This window comes from Culex quinquefasciatus, chromosome 3 (assembly GCF_015732765.1).
Source record: "Culex quinquefasciatus strain JHB chromosome 3, VPISU_Cqui_1.0_pri_paternal, whole genome shotgun sequence".
Taxonomy (NCBI): domain Eukaryota; kingdom Metazoa; phylum Arthropoda; class Insecta; order Diptera; family Culicidae; genus Culex; species Culex quinquefasciatus.
Window position 1 is genome coordinate 182,138,384 of NC_051863.1, and position 16,100 is coordinate 182,154,483.

Below are 16,100 nucleotides of genomic sequence, written 5' to 3' on the forward strand. Positions count from 1 at the left end.
AACTCGAGACAGAGTTGCCAGATCTTCAATGTTTTGTACTCATTGGAAAGGCCTTTCAATTGCCTAACCAACGATGGGTCGGATAGTGGAGCCGGACATAGTTTACATACATTTAAGTGAGATCCGGCTTCAAAAAAGTACATCAATATCACTTAAGTGGCCATATCTCGAGACAGGGTTGCCAGATCTTCAATGTTTTGGACTCATTGGAAAGGTCTTTTGATAAGTTAACTAACAATAGGTCGGATGGTGGATCCGGACATAGTTTACATACATTTAAGTGAGATCCGGCTTCAAAAAAGTATATCAATATCACTTAAGTGGCCATATCTCGAGACAGGGTTGCCAGATCTTCAATGTTTTACGCTCGTTGGAAAGGTCTTTTGATAACCTAACCAACGTCTGGTCGGATAGTGGACATGGACATAGTTTACATACATTTAAGTGAGATCCGGCTTCAAAAAAGTACATAAATATCACTTAAGTGGCCATATCTCGAGACAGGGTTGCCAGATCTTCAATGTTTTGGACTCGTTGGAAAGGTCTTTTGATAACCTAACCAACGATGGGTCGGATGATGGACCCGGACATAGTTTACATACATTTAAGTGAGATCCAAATATATGTGAAAACACATTTTTATACATAACTTTTGAACTACTTATCGAAACTTCAATCTGTATAAAACTCGATCTATGGGACCCTAAACCAAGTCGAATGCAACAAGTTTGGGTCAAATCGGTTCAGCCAGTGCCGAGAAACATGAGCTAGTTTGTTGGTCACATACATACATACACACACACATACACACACACATACACACACACATACACACACACATACACACAGACATTTGTTCAGTTTTCGATTCTGAGTCGATATGTATACATGAAGGTGGGTCTACGACGTTTTTATACGAAGTTCATTTTTAGAGCAGGATTATAGCCTTACCTCAGTGAGGAAGGCAAAAAGAAAAAGTTACAGTTGAGTAACTTAGGTTAATATGAAAATAATCCAACCAAGCCATTAGCCAAGATAAAATGTTATGAGGAAAAAAACGCAGTCAATCCACCCAAAATTGTAAAAAAAACTCGATCTTCAACCCAACAAAAAAAATCATCATCCTTCTGTTTCCCACTTTTAGTGTGTATGATCAAAGCTCAAAAAGCGCCAAAATCCTTCCGTCCTCACGCACACACACATAAACACGCCATCGACAGCCAATTGTCACAAGAAAAAAAGGGTACAATTTGAATGGACGCTAAAGCCCCTCCCAAACGTTTCCAATGTTTCCCTAAGCCCCTCTCCCCTCCTGGTACAATCGAAAAGCAACAAAGAAACTTGCCCAAATTGTATCCTTCGTCATCGCCACCACCATCATCATCATCACCACCAGCATCCGAAAGGATCAAGGTGCCGAAAATCAATTCCGAAATTGGCAATCGAAAAGTCATCAAATTAAATTACCAATTCAGCATACTTTTCACAGATTTCGCCCCCACCACATCACTCTCACAGCAATGTTTCGGATTCAAAACAAACATCTACCATCATGTTCGGAAAAAAAGTTATTCATCACTCTCATCGCCACTCACAAAAACATCATTTTCTCCCCAATCCCAAAAAAATCCTCTGTCCCCAGTACTGACCAAGCGATCCAGGCAAACGCTCCTCACCACATACTGCTCACTTTTGTCTTGCATAGTCTCGTAGGAAGTTTTTTGACGATCAAATTAGAATAGTTTTGAGAATGATTTTAACTCACCGCAAATCCCTTTGAGTGTTAGTGTGCGGCAAATTGTGTAGGAAAACAGAGATTGAAATCGATCACCCTAATTAGCGCCAAAAACATAAACACTCAAAGTTAACTGAACCCATACGCGCAATCATCAAAAGAAAACTGTCCATTTTACCAATAAGCCAACCCAAAATCGCCACCTTCTCAGTGTTAATGTTGTATACTTTTAATCATTCGTTCTCCTTTTTTATACTACTGTTTTTCTCTTTTCCCCCTTTTTTGATCTTCGGAACTTTTCTTCGAAAAGCATTCGCAAAACAACTGAAAACATTCTTATTGAAAATAACCTCATACCTCCATACCAATAGCTGCTCGATAACTAAGCCTTGCCCAACAATTTCGGTCTTTTTTGATAGAATGTTTTAACCTTAGTAGATCGTGATTGATTTTTCCGATTGAACTCATTCCCTTTTAAATCAAAAAATAAAACTACAATATTGAACAGTAATGAGTTCAGCCTTTCGGAAAAATCAATGAGAGTTTAGTTTTTTTTATTCAAATAATTTTCTGTAGTTCTCCTTTAGTTAACAATTCAAACCTGTTCGCTCCAAATTCTTGCCTAGATCCTGCTAAAGCAATTTTCAAACATTTGAAGGAACTGCCAGAAAAAAAAACATCAAACTGTCCAAACCAAACTGTCAAGCCAACTAAAAGAATCAAACTTGCATGCCTCAAACAAACTATATTTGCATACCAAACTTACATAGCTGACCATACCTCGAAGTGAAATGATTTTTAAACAGTTATTTTTTCGTCACTTTCTCGTTCATTTGTTTTTTTTTTACCAAAAAAAAATCTCATTAAATTTGTTTTGATTTCGTTTGCCAACAACGTAAAACTGCTTTATAAGTATTATTATAACTTTTATGTACGATTTAACATTTTGTTTTATAACACTTGTCATATTTTTTCTTAAAATTATAACGAACTCAATTGCGTGCGCCTATTCACTATTTATATCAGAATCAGACTGGCGAACGAATCTGTTTAAAAAATAGATTGGATTAGGTTGTCAAAATTTCGCCCCTTTTGAAAAATACGATTCGTTCCCCAAGCTGAGACATATGCATTCCCTTTTTACGGTAATGTTGAAACTGTTACAAAGTCACGTTTTACTTACTTTTAAACTGATCTCACGTTCCATTTTGCAACACCAAGTCACCTGTTTATCAAACTCACCGCCTTCATTTCAACCTATATAGCGCTTCAATCCCCCTCCCCCTCTCAACCCAATGATCACAATGTGTTTCACCTTAATTTGAATCGATACCGTTAAAAACGCACACACTCACCAACTAAAACTGACATCACTCACCTCTGAGCGATGATCCTATCACTCACTATCTCTCTCTCTCTCTCTCTTTATACCGTTTCTCTTTTGTCTGTCACTCATCCTCTCTCTCTCTCTCTCTCATGTGTCATCTTTACTCTTTTGTTCGTTCAGTATCACCCCCCAATTACGAACCTCACCCCCGAAAATTACTCTCTACTTCTCTCACTATCTTTCTTTATCTGTTATTATCAGTGAAACTACTTACTTTCATTTTCACAAAACCAATCAAGTAAAACTAACTGAAACATTGTCTGTAATAATTCCCTTTTTCTGTTCTTATAGGAAATTATTCACGTTTAGCATGTGAAATACAGTTTGTACGTTCGATGGGTTATTATCTCATTCAGATTTACATACCATCCGGATTAATTGTAATCATCTCGTGGGTATCATTTTGGCTAAATAGAAATGCTACACCAGCACGTGTTGCATTAGGTGTAACCACTGTCTTGACAATGACAACTCTGATGTCGTCAACGAATGCTGCCTTACCGAAAATATCTTATGTAAAATCGATTGACGTATATTTAGGCACATGCTTCGTCATGGTATTTGCCAGTCTGCTGGGTATATAAAATTTTACTTACTTATATATATTTTCAATATCTATATATACATATATATATTCACTATTTGCTATTGTACAAATAACCAGTCTCTTTCGTGTTTGTGTTACTCCATGTACTTAGAAGTTTTGTTGAGGCACGTCGGCGTTCTCGGCTCACACTGGCGCCGCGATAGGGTTCTAACATTTGAGCCGTAGAGAAAGCTGTTCCAAAAATTAGTCTTGCATGATTTAATTTTTGATCAGCTTTTCCCCCGTTTCCCCGTTTGTTGCTTGCTACCAAATGTTACAATCCTCTCACCAATTGGCCCACGATATGTGGAAGACACACCCAAAAAAAAAAGACCAAACCAAACGAAAACCCAGTATTAGCCGAGAACGCCAACATCCAAGTCAAAGTCTGAACGATACGAAAAAACAACCGGAAGACCCAAGCTTTTTCAAAAAAAAAAGTCAGACGTAAAGCATTCGAAAGAGGTGCTCAGATAAAGAAATACCAATAGACTCACGAATCACCCTCATAGAGAAGGAGCTGAGATATTAGCATTTGGTTATCGACCCAGTTGTGTAACAACAAAACTTGAGCTTTCCATCCCTCCCCCCTCTCACCCTCAGCAAGAGCGCTAGCGTTAAAAACCGAAACGTCAAAATCTTGCTGAGCGCGCGCTCGCGTTACCCCAAAAAAAAGCTAGCGAAATTCCCCAACCAGACCAACTCTATTGCTATACAACTTATGACCAAATAGCAACCACTCTACCCCACCTTCACGAATCAAACGCAGAGAGAGCGACTCAATTCAAGACCCGAGATCGCCTCTCGAAACGGGTCTCACTTTGGACTGGGAATCCCTTTGAAACCCCACAAAAGCGATAGGTTCAGAACGTTGTTCAACTCGTATAAAACACACCGCTATACCTCTCTCACCCTCAAGCAGAAAAAAAATCACCCATCTCTCTCTCTTTCCGTCTCTCTCGCTCTTTCTCTCAAACGAACTACCGTTGGGGCTGGTGAGAGCTTTGCGCTTCACTCTCTCCCGTTGTTAGCCCGCCTAAACAAGAGAGGGGAGAACCAAAAAAACTCTCACAACAGTCAGAACAATAACCAGATAAAAAAATTCGATAAATTCATCTAAACTCACTCACAGCAAAGAATCGCTATATTCCGCTTGTGTGTTTCCGATGCCAAAACAATACAATTTTCTTTTTTCACTAGAGTTTCGCATTTAAAAAAAGTCTTCCCCTTTTTAAACTTCTACCCTGTTTCAATTGTTTGCTAAATTCAAATTTAAGATGCCTTCGTGAATATTAGTTTCAAAATTGGCGATGTTCAAAATGTCAAGAAATTATTGTGAAAGCACTCTCCTTCTGAGGGATTGAATGAATTTGGTTTTCTTTGTCTAACCAGCACTTTTAGAGAAATGCCATCTTAGAAGTGAAAAAACTAATTCAAAATATGTTTAATTAAAAAATCATACACCCACAATAGAAAGCCGAGAGAATAGCTCTACCAAAATTAAATGACAGCATAAACTTCTCGTGGGTGAACCACCAAGGAATTGTGTTCATTTGTTCATTGAAACAGTTCATCCCATTGAGTGGCTTGCTATTGCCATATGACCAGCGCTTAGTCATCGAACATTGATGGCCGATACGTCAAAGGCACGGTTCGATATGTCAAAGGTCTTGGGTTCGAGTCTCCATATCGGCACTTTTTTCTTGGTTGATGAACTGTTTTGAAAATGAACCCATGAGAATAACGCTCTCGTCAATCTCGGGATTTTTGCTCTGTGTTCGATCACAGTTCCTTTATACTACCAGATCGTGTTCTTTATTCTCTTGGATGGCGTTGCCCAACTGTGAGTGTATTTTTTATCAAACCAACAACTTTATTATCCATTAAAATCATAAAAAATATCTATTTCAAGCAAAATTAAATAATTGTTAAACTTGAACTACTGTTGCTAAACGAGCAAATTTAAAAAAAAAAAACTTCTGGGATGGTGATTCTCTGCATCGGCTGCAAACACTAATCTGATGAATTTATTGAATGAAAAATAATAGTTGATAATCCACGACCCAAAACCAGCTCCCACACACGTTATTGACCACACTTTATAAATAAAATTGTGTATTTTTTTCGTCCTCACCCAAAACAAGCTTATAATTGCACCCACTGTACCAAACACGAACACTATACACAAACCCAATACACAAAAATTCACAAAGTTTCCAAAAGTCGATACGCTGCAAACATCAGAGAGAATTAAGCCAACATTTGATACTTTTTTCGCTAGAATTCCAATCCTTTTTATTCCATTCAATCTCGAAGCACCAAGCGCCTCTAGCAGAACGATATCAAAATTAAAAAAAAAGCTTCTGCTGCAACTGATCCGTGTTCGTTGATAAGCGGAAAACTAATTAAAAAGAACCGTCGTCGTCGTCGTCAAGTCCTCGACACGAGCACCATGAAAGAGCCAAAACCAAATGAAATCTTCATCAAACAAAAAAAAAACTCAATCTTGTATCTGTGTTCAACAGAAAGAAACAAATACGGCACGTGGTGGTGAATTATAGCGTTACTTTTAGTTGATTTGATGAATTTATCGAATTTCTCATCTCTCACCCAGACTCTCATAGCGTAACTCTCTCTCTCTCTCTCTCTTCAATCGCGCGAGCTCTCATCCATTTCATCACCCATCCGTCACTCACTCTCGCCGCAGCGCAGTGCGAGCAGCTTGCACGGTGTGGTCAGTTTGCCGGAATTTCTCGTCTCTCGTTGTCACCACACCTCTGCACCGACTCACCACCGCAAGGGGGGTCTCGTCCAAAACGGAACCGGAACTTGGGAACCTCCCACTAGGACGGGGGATCAGTGAGTTGTCGGTTTCTGCATTTGGACGAGCGCCGGAAATTGCGGCAAACTGGCCCCCACACGTGAAACACTCATCCGAATCGCATCTCATACCCGTGTAACTGTAACTCACCCATTGGCACCTCTCATCGAGCCTCACATTGACACACACCCACACAGGTAGCCCGTGTGTGTGTTATCAGGTCCCTGTTTGAACCACCCATCAAGCAGTAGAATCGTGATCGTTGTTGTCTTGACGAGAACCCATCAGTTCTCACTCTCTCACCTGGAACGCCTCCACATCTAAGCATCCGTATCTATCGAACTCTGTCTCCAACATATCTCTCTCGGTGTAAACGTAATTTGTTGTGTGTGCGTGTGCTTTCGACTAGGTGTTTGTTTGAATCACAAATTCTCGTTATGTTACGCTGTGTTTTACACGACTCGAGCGCCGCTGTACCTGCTGAACGATACTGATCTGTTTTTCTTCTTTCTTCCCGCTATACCTCGTTGATCCCTCCCCCCAAACCCTATTTGTATCCTACGATGACAATCCGAACAAAAAACAGAGTACGCCACCGTCGGTTATATGGCGAAGCGGATACAGATGCGCAAGCAGCGCTTCATGGCAATCCAGAAGATCGCCGAACAGAAGAAGCAACAGGCGGCGGACGCCAACCATCCGCCCCCACCGCCCCCGGCGGTCAGTGATCATGGCCACGGGCACGGGCACGGCCACAGCCACGGCCACCAGCACACGCCGAAGCAGCAGATGGGCAGCCGTGCCGGTACGATGTCCAATGTGAACCCCCATAATATCGCGGGATCACGAGGTTGTTCTATTGTAGGTCCACTGTTCCAAGAGGTGCGCTTTAAGGTGCACGACCCGAAGGCGCACTCGAAAGGTGGCACGCTGGAGAACACGATCAACGGGGGACGCGGCGGGGGCGGCCCACCGGGTGGACCACCGGGAGGTCCGCCCGGGGGCGGTGGCGGTGGTGGCGGCGGCGGACCGGACGAGGAATCGGGTGCACCGCAGCATCTGATACACCCGGGCAAGGTGAGTTGAAAAATGAACGAAATCAAATTTTGCGGTAAGATGACTGTACATTTTAATTTCAAACACCGGGTATACACTGTTTAGGTCCTCCTCATAGCATCGCAACTTGGAAGGCATCGAAAAACCACAAGTGCCCTATTTTCACAAAAAAAAAATAATCTTTTTGCGAGATTCTTAGAAGCAAATCTATTGATTCAACAATCTCACGTTCAGTCTTGAATCTTCAAATTAATGTATTGGAATAACATTCTTTTCTAACGTTGAACTGTAAGTTTCTTGGGAGGGCAACGGTACGGACAACGGGACAGTTCCCATGCCAAATCAACAAAACAAACAATATTGGGCTGGACCATTTCCTATCTTGATAAAAACTTGCAGGATCGTTTGTCAAACTCCAAACAACAACTCGTCAGTTGTGTGCTATCTTGTGACAACGACCATTTAGTACTTTTCGAGAAAATAGATTTTTAAAGTTTGTTGGTAAATAATTTCAAAACTATGAATGATAGAGCCAAACTTTTTAGAGCAATCGGTTCGTATACTATCGCATAACAAACGCTCCAAGTTTCAACTAATTTGGTTACACCAGTTACAGATACAGTAAATAATGTAAACAAAAATCTGAAAAGCACGTGTCACAAGTGTGTTTCGAAAGTAAAATTGTATTAAGTGTCACAAGTGTGCACAGAATTCCCATACAAACTAAAATATGCTCAAATCAATGGTTTAATCGACTTAATCAGTATATTTTTATAAACAAAAGGTTACATTGGCTTTAGAAAGTATGAGTGTGAAAATTAAGAAAAAAATTCCATATTTTCCAACAACATGTATGACGTGTCACAAGTGTGCACAATCATTTTGATGATAAATTGGTCTATGTCACAAGTGTGTATCGCGATATCCGGGAAAGCATCTTGTAGTGTTTGTTAAGTATAGCAAAACGTCATCATTAACTCATTTTCGACCAAAATGGTCTATGTCACCAGATAGCACACAGCTGAATTTTATATATATATTTGGATTGTGCACGAAATAACGTATCTAATTTTCAAAAAATTCAATATGGGTATCAAATGAAGCAACACTTTGTTTACTTTTTTCACTTTTTTAATCATTTTTTTTTTGTTTTTAAATACTTGAAAAATGTTAAATTTTTAATAAAGTTCCGTATTTTTCGAAGCAACACCGATTTTTTTTTAATTTGCAACGAAGCAAAATTTTGCATGCTTTTTCAATTTATTAGAGTTTTTGGTAAAATACTCAAATTTTCACAAAATACCGTTTTTGTTCAAAAATGCTCAATTTTTGAAAATTTACAATATGGGTATCAATCGAAGCAAAATTTAATGCTTTTTCACACTTTATTTGAGTATTTTGGAAAATACTAAAATTTTTACAAAATGACGTATTCTCGAAAATACTCCAATTTTCAAAATTTGCATTATGGGAACAAACGAAGCAAAATTTTGCATGCTTCTAACCTGGGTGCTGAAAAGACAGAATACGTAACGTGATTTCCGAATGATCCCCACTGCTCCTCACTAATACAACTTAACTACAGCTGTAAACATAAACAAAGTAGAAGGCTTTTTTCAAGCTCAAGCGTGACTTATTTTTTGCTGTTGAAGTGACTCGTTTTGAAACATTTTGGATCTAATGATACATATTATAGTTTTCGCTGAAAAATTAAGCTCTTCGTGCTTTTTTTGTAGACTAAACGATGCCTCAGAAGTGGGGGAATTTCGTGAATCAGAAGAGCATCCGGATGGAAGTTACGAGATTATGTATCTTTGAAGCGCAGTGATAATACAGGAGTTAGATTATTCAATGTTATTTGGCAGGTGCCATTCACAGTTACTGATAATTCGTCTTAAACAATTTGTAAACATAGATTTTGAGTGAAACATAGCGTTTATGGAAATGTCAGCATCGAATTATGACAATCTCGATTTTATCCCTTTTCTTAAGACTGACTCAAAAGCTCGACGCCCACGACTTTTTTATCCTGACAAAATAAATTATAGATCGATTACAATACTTGCCAATTCTCGGCATCATTTTTCAAACAGTAAATTGGTTCCGCTTTGACAGTTCTAAATTGAGGCCGCTTTGCAGACAACTATTCTGCACCCAGGTTAAAAGATACAGTAAATAATGTAAACAAAAATCTGAAAAGCACGTGTCACAAGTGTGTTTCGAAAGTAAAATTGTATTACGTGTCACAAAGGTGCACAATCATTTTGATGATAAATTGGTCTATGTCACAAGTGTGTATTGCGAAATCCGGGAAACGGAAGCGAGTTTCCAAAATCGGGTTAAAGCATCTTGTAGTGTTTGTTAAGTATAGCAAAACGTCATCATTAACTCATTTTCGACCAAAATGGTCTATGTCACAAGATAGCACACAGCTGACGATATAGAAAACATGCCTTACCCGACAAACTTCGTTCTGCCTTTTTTTCGCTTGTTGGCATTTTTTTATTTTTTTTTGCTTTTCAGCCTCCTGTGATCAAAATATGATTTTACGTAACTTTCTCCATACAATTTGCCGATGCTCCGGAATCGGTTCCAGAGTGGCCAAAGTGTCAATTAGCTCCGTATTGAACTGATTCGCGTTCGAAGGAAACGAAATAACATATCTTTTGATAGTACTCTAATTTTCGAAAAAAATCAATATGGGTATCAAATGAAGCAAAACTTAGTTTACTTTTTTCACTTTTTTAATAATTTTTTTTTGTTTTTAAATATTTGAAAAATATTAAAATTTTAACAAAACTGCCGTATTTTTCGAAACAACACTGATTTTTTTTAATTTGCAACATGGGTATCAAACGAAGCAAAATATTGCATGCTTTTTTCAATTTATTAGAGATTTTGGTAGAGTACTTAAATTATGGGAACATTGTAGCCCAACTTAATCCTTATGGAACGTCGAAAGAAATTTGAAGAAATATTTGTTTTGGTGTAAATGGCAGCCTACGAGCGAAAAAATATTTTTTGTCCATAATTTACTTTTACACCCCAGAATCAAACATTTATGAATAACTTGTCAAGGGAGCGTCCATAACCAAAGCCACTATTATGGCAGACGTGTATCCAGTAGACACACCTTTCCCCCAAATATAAGCCTGATTGGTTGAAACTACGACTTGTGAGAGCCATTTTATCATTGTTCCCCGTGTCTCATTGATGACTACTCTACCCTACATTCAATTTTTTAATGCTTCATATAAAATGTTGCATGCATAACGAATTTCGCTGATATTGCAAATTTATATCTATATTACAAATCTAAAAAATTAACTACTTAAAAAACGGTATTTTTTGAAAATTTAAGTTTAAATAAAACTCTAATCAAATGAAAATGCTCACAAAATTTCACAATGCAATTTTGAAAATTTTAGTATTTTCGAAAAATATGTTGGATTCTGCTGGTTTGACGTGGAATCACAGACAACAGACAGTCTGTGGTGGAATCGCTGTTAGATCAAAGGAAAATAGGGCAAATTGGTTTCAGAAGGATTTTAAAATGGCCTTTATCTTAAAATACAGAGTCCTTTTGATTAGTTATTTTTCTTTCGGTGTATTTCTAAGGTATGCAACTTTTTTTGAGAGATTATTATGTATTTGACATGATTTTATTAAATTAAATTGCAAGAATGTCACTTTTTCAGTCTAAATTGGGGTAAAATTACATCATAAAAGAGGTAATATTCAACCTTCTTAAATTACATCTTCCTGGAAGCCCGCCTTACCCTAACTAATCTATACGCAGCCCGGGAGCATGTTGACAGCTCCCATACAAACTGAGCGTACCATGGGCTAAGAATATCATCTAGCCAAACATTTGAAAATGGCGAATAGTTTAACAATATTCTGGAGTTGTTTAAAGATACGCCACGCTCGAACAGTCGTTCACGGGAAAAGTGCAAATAGTTGCGTTTTTAATGGGCGGAACGTCACAGCCATCTGTCGGTGGATTGTCACGGCTGTCTATACGCCTTGGGAACCACGTGCTGGAATATCGTAGAACAATGAAGTTGAAAGCGGCAAAATTCTGATAAGCAAGTCAAGTCTTCATTACTTTTAACTACAATTCGATTTCGATAGATTTTCCCGTAGAAACACCGACTTTAATTTTTTAGGCATTTCCAAATCCTTCTGAAACTAGCTTGCCCCACTTTTCTTTGATCTAAAATTTTCATCGTATTCAAAAAACGTGCAAATACCTTTCTGATGAACCATGAGAAAACGAATGAAATTGACAACCAATTCAACCCTTGCCCTAATCTTCCACCCTTTCCACACAGGATATCAACAAACTACTAGGAATTACACCCTCGGATATCGACAAGTACTCTCGAATCGTGTTCCCGGTCTGCTTCGTCTGCTTCAACCTGATGTACTGGATCATCTATCTGCACGTAAGCGACGTCGTGGCCGATGATCTGGTGCTGCTCGGCGAGGAGAAGTAAATCCCGAACAAGAAGAAGACGAAAATAGTATCGAATAAGACAAAGAAGACGCAGAAGAAAAGGGCAGACACACACACACACACACACATACACACAGAGACACACAGTTACACACGCGCGAACAATTACACTTGAAAACACTTTCACACAAGCCAGGCAGACATTCCAGTAGTCAGGGCCAGAAGGGCTAGGACAACGCTAGAAGGGCAAAAGGATGTGTGTGTGTGTGCAGGGTAGCGAACAAGATCAGAACAGAATTCACACAGACACACACACACACACAGACGCAGACGTGCAAGGTCAAGAGGAAGAACATATAACAACAAAAGTATAAGAAATTTTTAGGATTTATTTTTACCTATTTACAGTTTCGGTTCTTTTTTATACGTATACAAGAGGTAAAATGAAAAAAAACTAGATTTTATCGTTATTGATGATTAACATTATAGAGATGAAGTAACGAAAAAATATTCCTAATTCAAAACATAACAAGAAATACATAGAGACACGTGTGTGGAAGCAAAAAAAACGCAAGGAACTAAAAAGCAAGGTGGAGAATTTATGACTAGTTGATAAGCAGCAAACCACAACAACAAGAACAAAATATGAAGCTAGTTAAGCAAAGCGAAAAACAAAACAAACGATAACTTCAAATTAGAGCAAACAACAAACTGGTGAATTGAACGAGTCTAGGAACGAATTAGATTCTCAAACTCTGACACAAACACACACAGCCACACTCACACGCAGACAAATACACACACACACACTCACACACACACACACTCACTCACTGCATTACGAGTTAATATTTAAAGAAACAGCGTAGGAAATCAAAAGTTTTTGAATTACAAAAACGTTAAATAATGCAAAACCAAAAGAAACAAACAAGCAAAAAAAACGCGGAATCCCCCGATAAAAAAAAAAAACAAACCAGGTAAAGCCTATTATCTGTAGAAAAAAAAAAAAAAAAAACAAAAAAAAAGAAACACGTTAATCGAAGCAGATACTTTTAAACAAACACACACAAACAGTAGCGAATTTCGGTTGTTCCAAAAGTACTCAAAAGACGAAGCGAAACACACACACTAACTAGCACACAGACTCAAAACACTCGTACACCCGCACACAAACAAGAGGGAGAAAAAAAGTCCAATTTGGTTTAATTTTATGTTTTTGTCCCGACCCTGGATGCTGACGGATGCACCGACCTTCTACGTAGAATCGAAACGCCCAGCTACCCGATGAAAGGAGTTGTTGAAAAAAGGAACAGAATTTGTAATTGCTGAAAATTGTTTTTAAGTTTCAACATCGAATGTTGCAACAATGATTGAAGTTTGATAGCTTCAGACTTGAGTGGAGAACAGCATATACAAGAAACAAATCTTGTTATTTTCTTTGCAAATTTTGTTCTAGGTTCATCTGACAGAAGCAGAAAAAGTTGCACTGTAATGTTAGTCAATTCAACAACATGTGTTCTCTCTTGTGCTTTTCACTTGCACAAATTAGAAATGAGCATAAATTTGACATAATAACACAGTTTGTTAAACCACATCCGTATCAAAACACAAAGTATTGTAAACAGACAGTAATCTTCTAGAATGAATTTCACCCAATTCATGCAACAAAAAATCACAGCTTAGTTTTCTTCAAATAACAATGTGATTGAACATTTTGTAAAAATGCATCAAATTCTGTTCCTTCGCGCTGAAATTTTCTTCTACTCGGGTCCAACTCACCAAAGATGAGCCTCCAGATTCGGGTTGGATTTGCACCCTGGGAATTCCCAGATTGATGGCAAGGACGCTGCAGCCAGGACGACAGCCCAGAAATCATCTTCAGCTCGACTTCAACCGAAACTTGACAGCGGGGTCGAAAAAGTGATCCACATTTTAATCAGAAAGCCCCACTCTGAATGAGGCGAGGATCTCTCGCCCGAGAGGCGGGTTGAGAGGTAATCAAAAAAGGATGGCTCCCGAAGGAACCGTTTCTTTCCCTTCTCCTCCTCCTCGTGGGCGCACTCAATTAAACGATGAGTGAGAGGAATGTTCCGGGGAAAAAGTCAAAGGTCAGCAGCTCGGCCAAAGATTAATGGAGTCGTGGGGCGTGTCCGGACTCGGTGAAATGGAGCGGAAAAAGTTAATATGAAATTAATTATTAATTGTTGTATCAAAAATTGATTCCCTGAATGCTTCCAGTATATTTGCCAAAAATCGAACGGGATAAACAGAAGAAATATAAATGCACACGTACACACGCACGCGCACGCATACACACACACACACACGTACACGTGGAGAAAGTGAGCAAATATTGATTTTCGTGCTCGTTGTGTTGTCGTTAGGTTCTGATTTTAATGTATAATTTTAATTGCCCCGTCTGGCTCGCAATTAATAGGCCGATTTTTCCCGGCTGTCGGGAGTATCGCATGTGAAAAATACACAACCTCACAGAAATTTTCGGAAAATGACATGAACGTAGACATCCTTCCCGGGCAGACGGTAATAACAAAATTCATACCATTTCAATAACAAATACTGTTAAAATTACAGAAAGTGTTATGGAATATTCTTGCAAAATCCATTTTTGCATAAGAGTTGAATAACAGTTTATGTTATCATAACAAAATTTGTTATTGGTCTGATATTGATTGAAAGCTAAACCCGAACAGACGGTAATAATTCAATTCAAGCCATTTCAATAACAAATACTGTTAAAATAACAAAAAGTGTTATGGAATATTCTTGCAAAATCCATTTTTGCGTAAGAGTTTAATAATAGTTAATGTTATCATAACAAAATTTGTTATCAGTCTGATATTGGTTGAAAGCCAAAACAACTTTGGAATAACATTTTTTGTTATGGAAAAATACCTCCAACTGTTATCGGGATGATCGGATTAGTTGTTAAAATAACAAAAAATAATAGCGAAGATCTGTTTGATGAATAACTAAAAATGTTATGAGTCTCTTATTACAATAACAATCCAATAACAAAAAAATCATGACGACAAATAACAAGTCTTGTTATAAATAACATAAAATGTTATTGGCCTAGTAGTTTCAAATATCAAAAAAATATTATTCCCAAGTTATTTCTGTCTGCTCGGGTTCTCTCTGTAAAACAAAACAACTGACAACAAAAGGAAGATTTCAATCTTACATGTCTACACTTTTCAGTACTCTCATGTTGAATTTATCAATTGGTTTGATGAATAACTTTATTTCAAAATCAAGAAAAATCTTTTTATACTTAAACTTTTGATTGACTGACGTTTGAAAATGTGACATCTTTTCACTAACACAACTCTCACGATTCCACTGAAACAAGCTCAGACACAATTAGATAACTATAATTGCTAAAGTGATTTGTAACGACGTTAGTAGGAAGGGGTGTACATACGGAGAGGACAAATAACTACAAAACAAAGCATTTACTTTAAAGTTTACTAAAATAACCCCTAATCCGTACTCTTACCGAAAACGTAGTCTGTTCAACCAAGCGAATAAACACACACACACACACATGTACACAAACACGCTCGAAATCAAACACTAGGAACTTCATAACCAAAAAGCAGCGTACGAAAAGAAAATTCTGTTTAATCTACTTTTTATATTACAAAATAAAATGCAGGAAAAGAGATCTCCACAAATCACACAAACACACACTCATTGACCATAGCGTGTCGTTCAGAGTCTGGAAAAAAGGAATATAACATTGAACGAAAATTCTAAATTTAAATCGTAAAAAGTGCACAGAAAAACAAAAGAAAAAAACCCAGTTTCGTCATTTAAGGAAAACACCTAAGACGTTTGTATTCCCGACACACTCAAACACACAACCATCCAAGTAACCCGGTGTCCTTCTTCTCGTAGTAGTAGGCCACGGCAAACACACACACACACACACACACTCAACCAAGAAAGCGTACGTTTTTGGGACGGTTTAAATTTTGCACCACACTAACACACACGCGCGCGCGCACGTTAGTAATATGCGTCGTCTCATCGCAA

At 38.1% G+C, this 16,100-nt stretch overlaps 1 protein-coding gene across 14 annotated transcripts in view; it reads left to right on the top strand.

Annotated features, from left to right (window-relative positions):
- LOC6040746 (gamma-aminobutyric acid receptor subunit beta) overlaps positions 1-12,985 on the top strand; it is a 144,688-nt gene extending 131,703 nt beyond the window's left edge. For 9 of the 14 annotated variants that reach the window (XM_038263978.1, XM_038263970.1, XM_038263969.1 and 6 more), the window contains exons 8-10: positions 3,414-3,698; positions 7,116-7,606; positions 11,920-12,084. In XM_038263978.1, the coding sequence (XP_038119906.1) occupies positions 3,414-3,698; positions 7,116-7,606; positions 11,920-12,084 (941 nt within the window). Of the gene's footprint in view, positions 1-3,413; positions 3,699-7,115; positions 7,607-11,919 lie in introns of all 14 variants that reach the window. The other 5 variants (XM_038263979.1, XM_038263981.1, XM_038263973.1 and 2 more) reach the window with 3 other exon arrangements.
- The last annotated feature ends 3,115 nt before the right edge of the window (positions 12,986-16,100 follow it).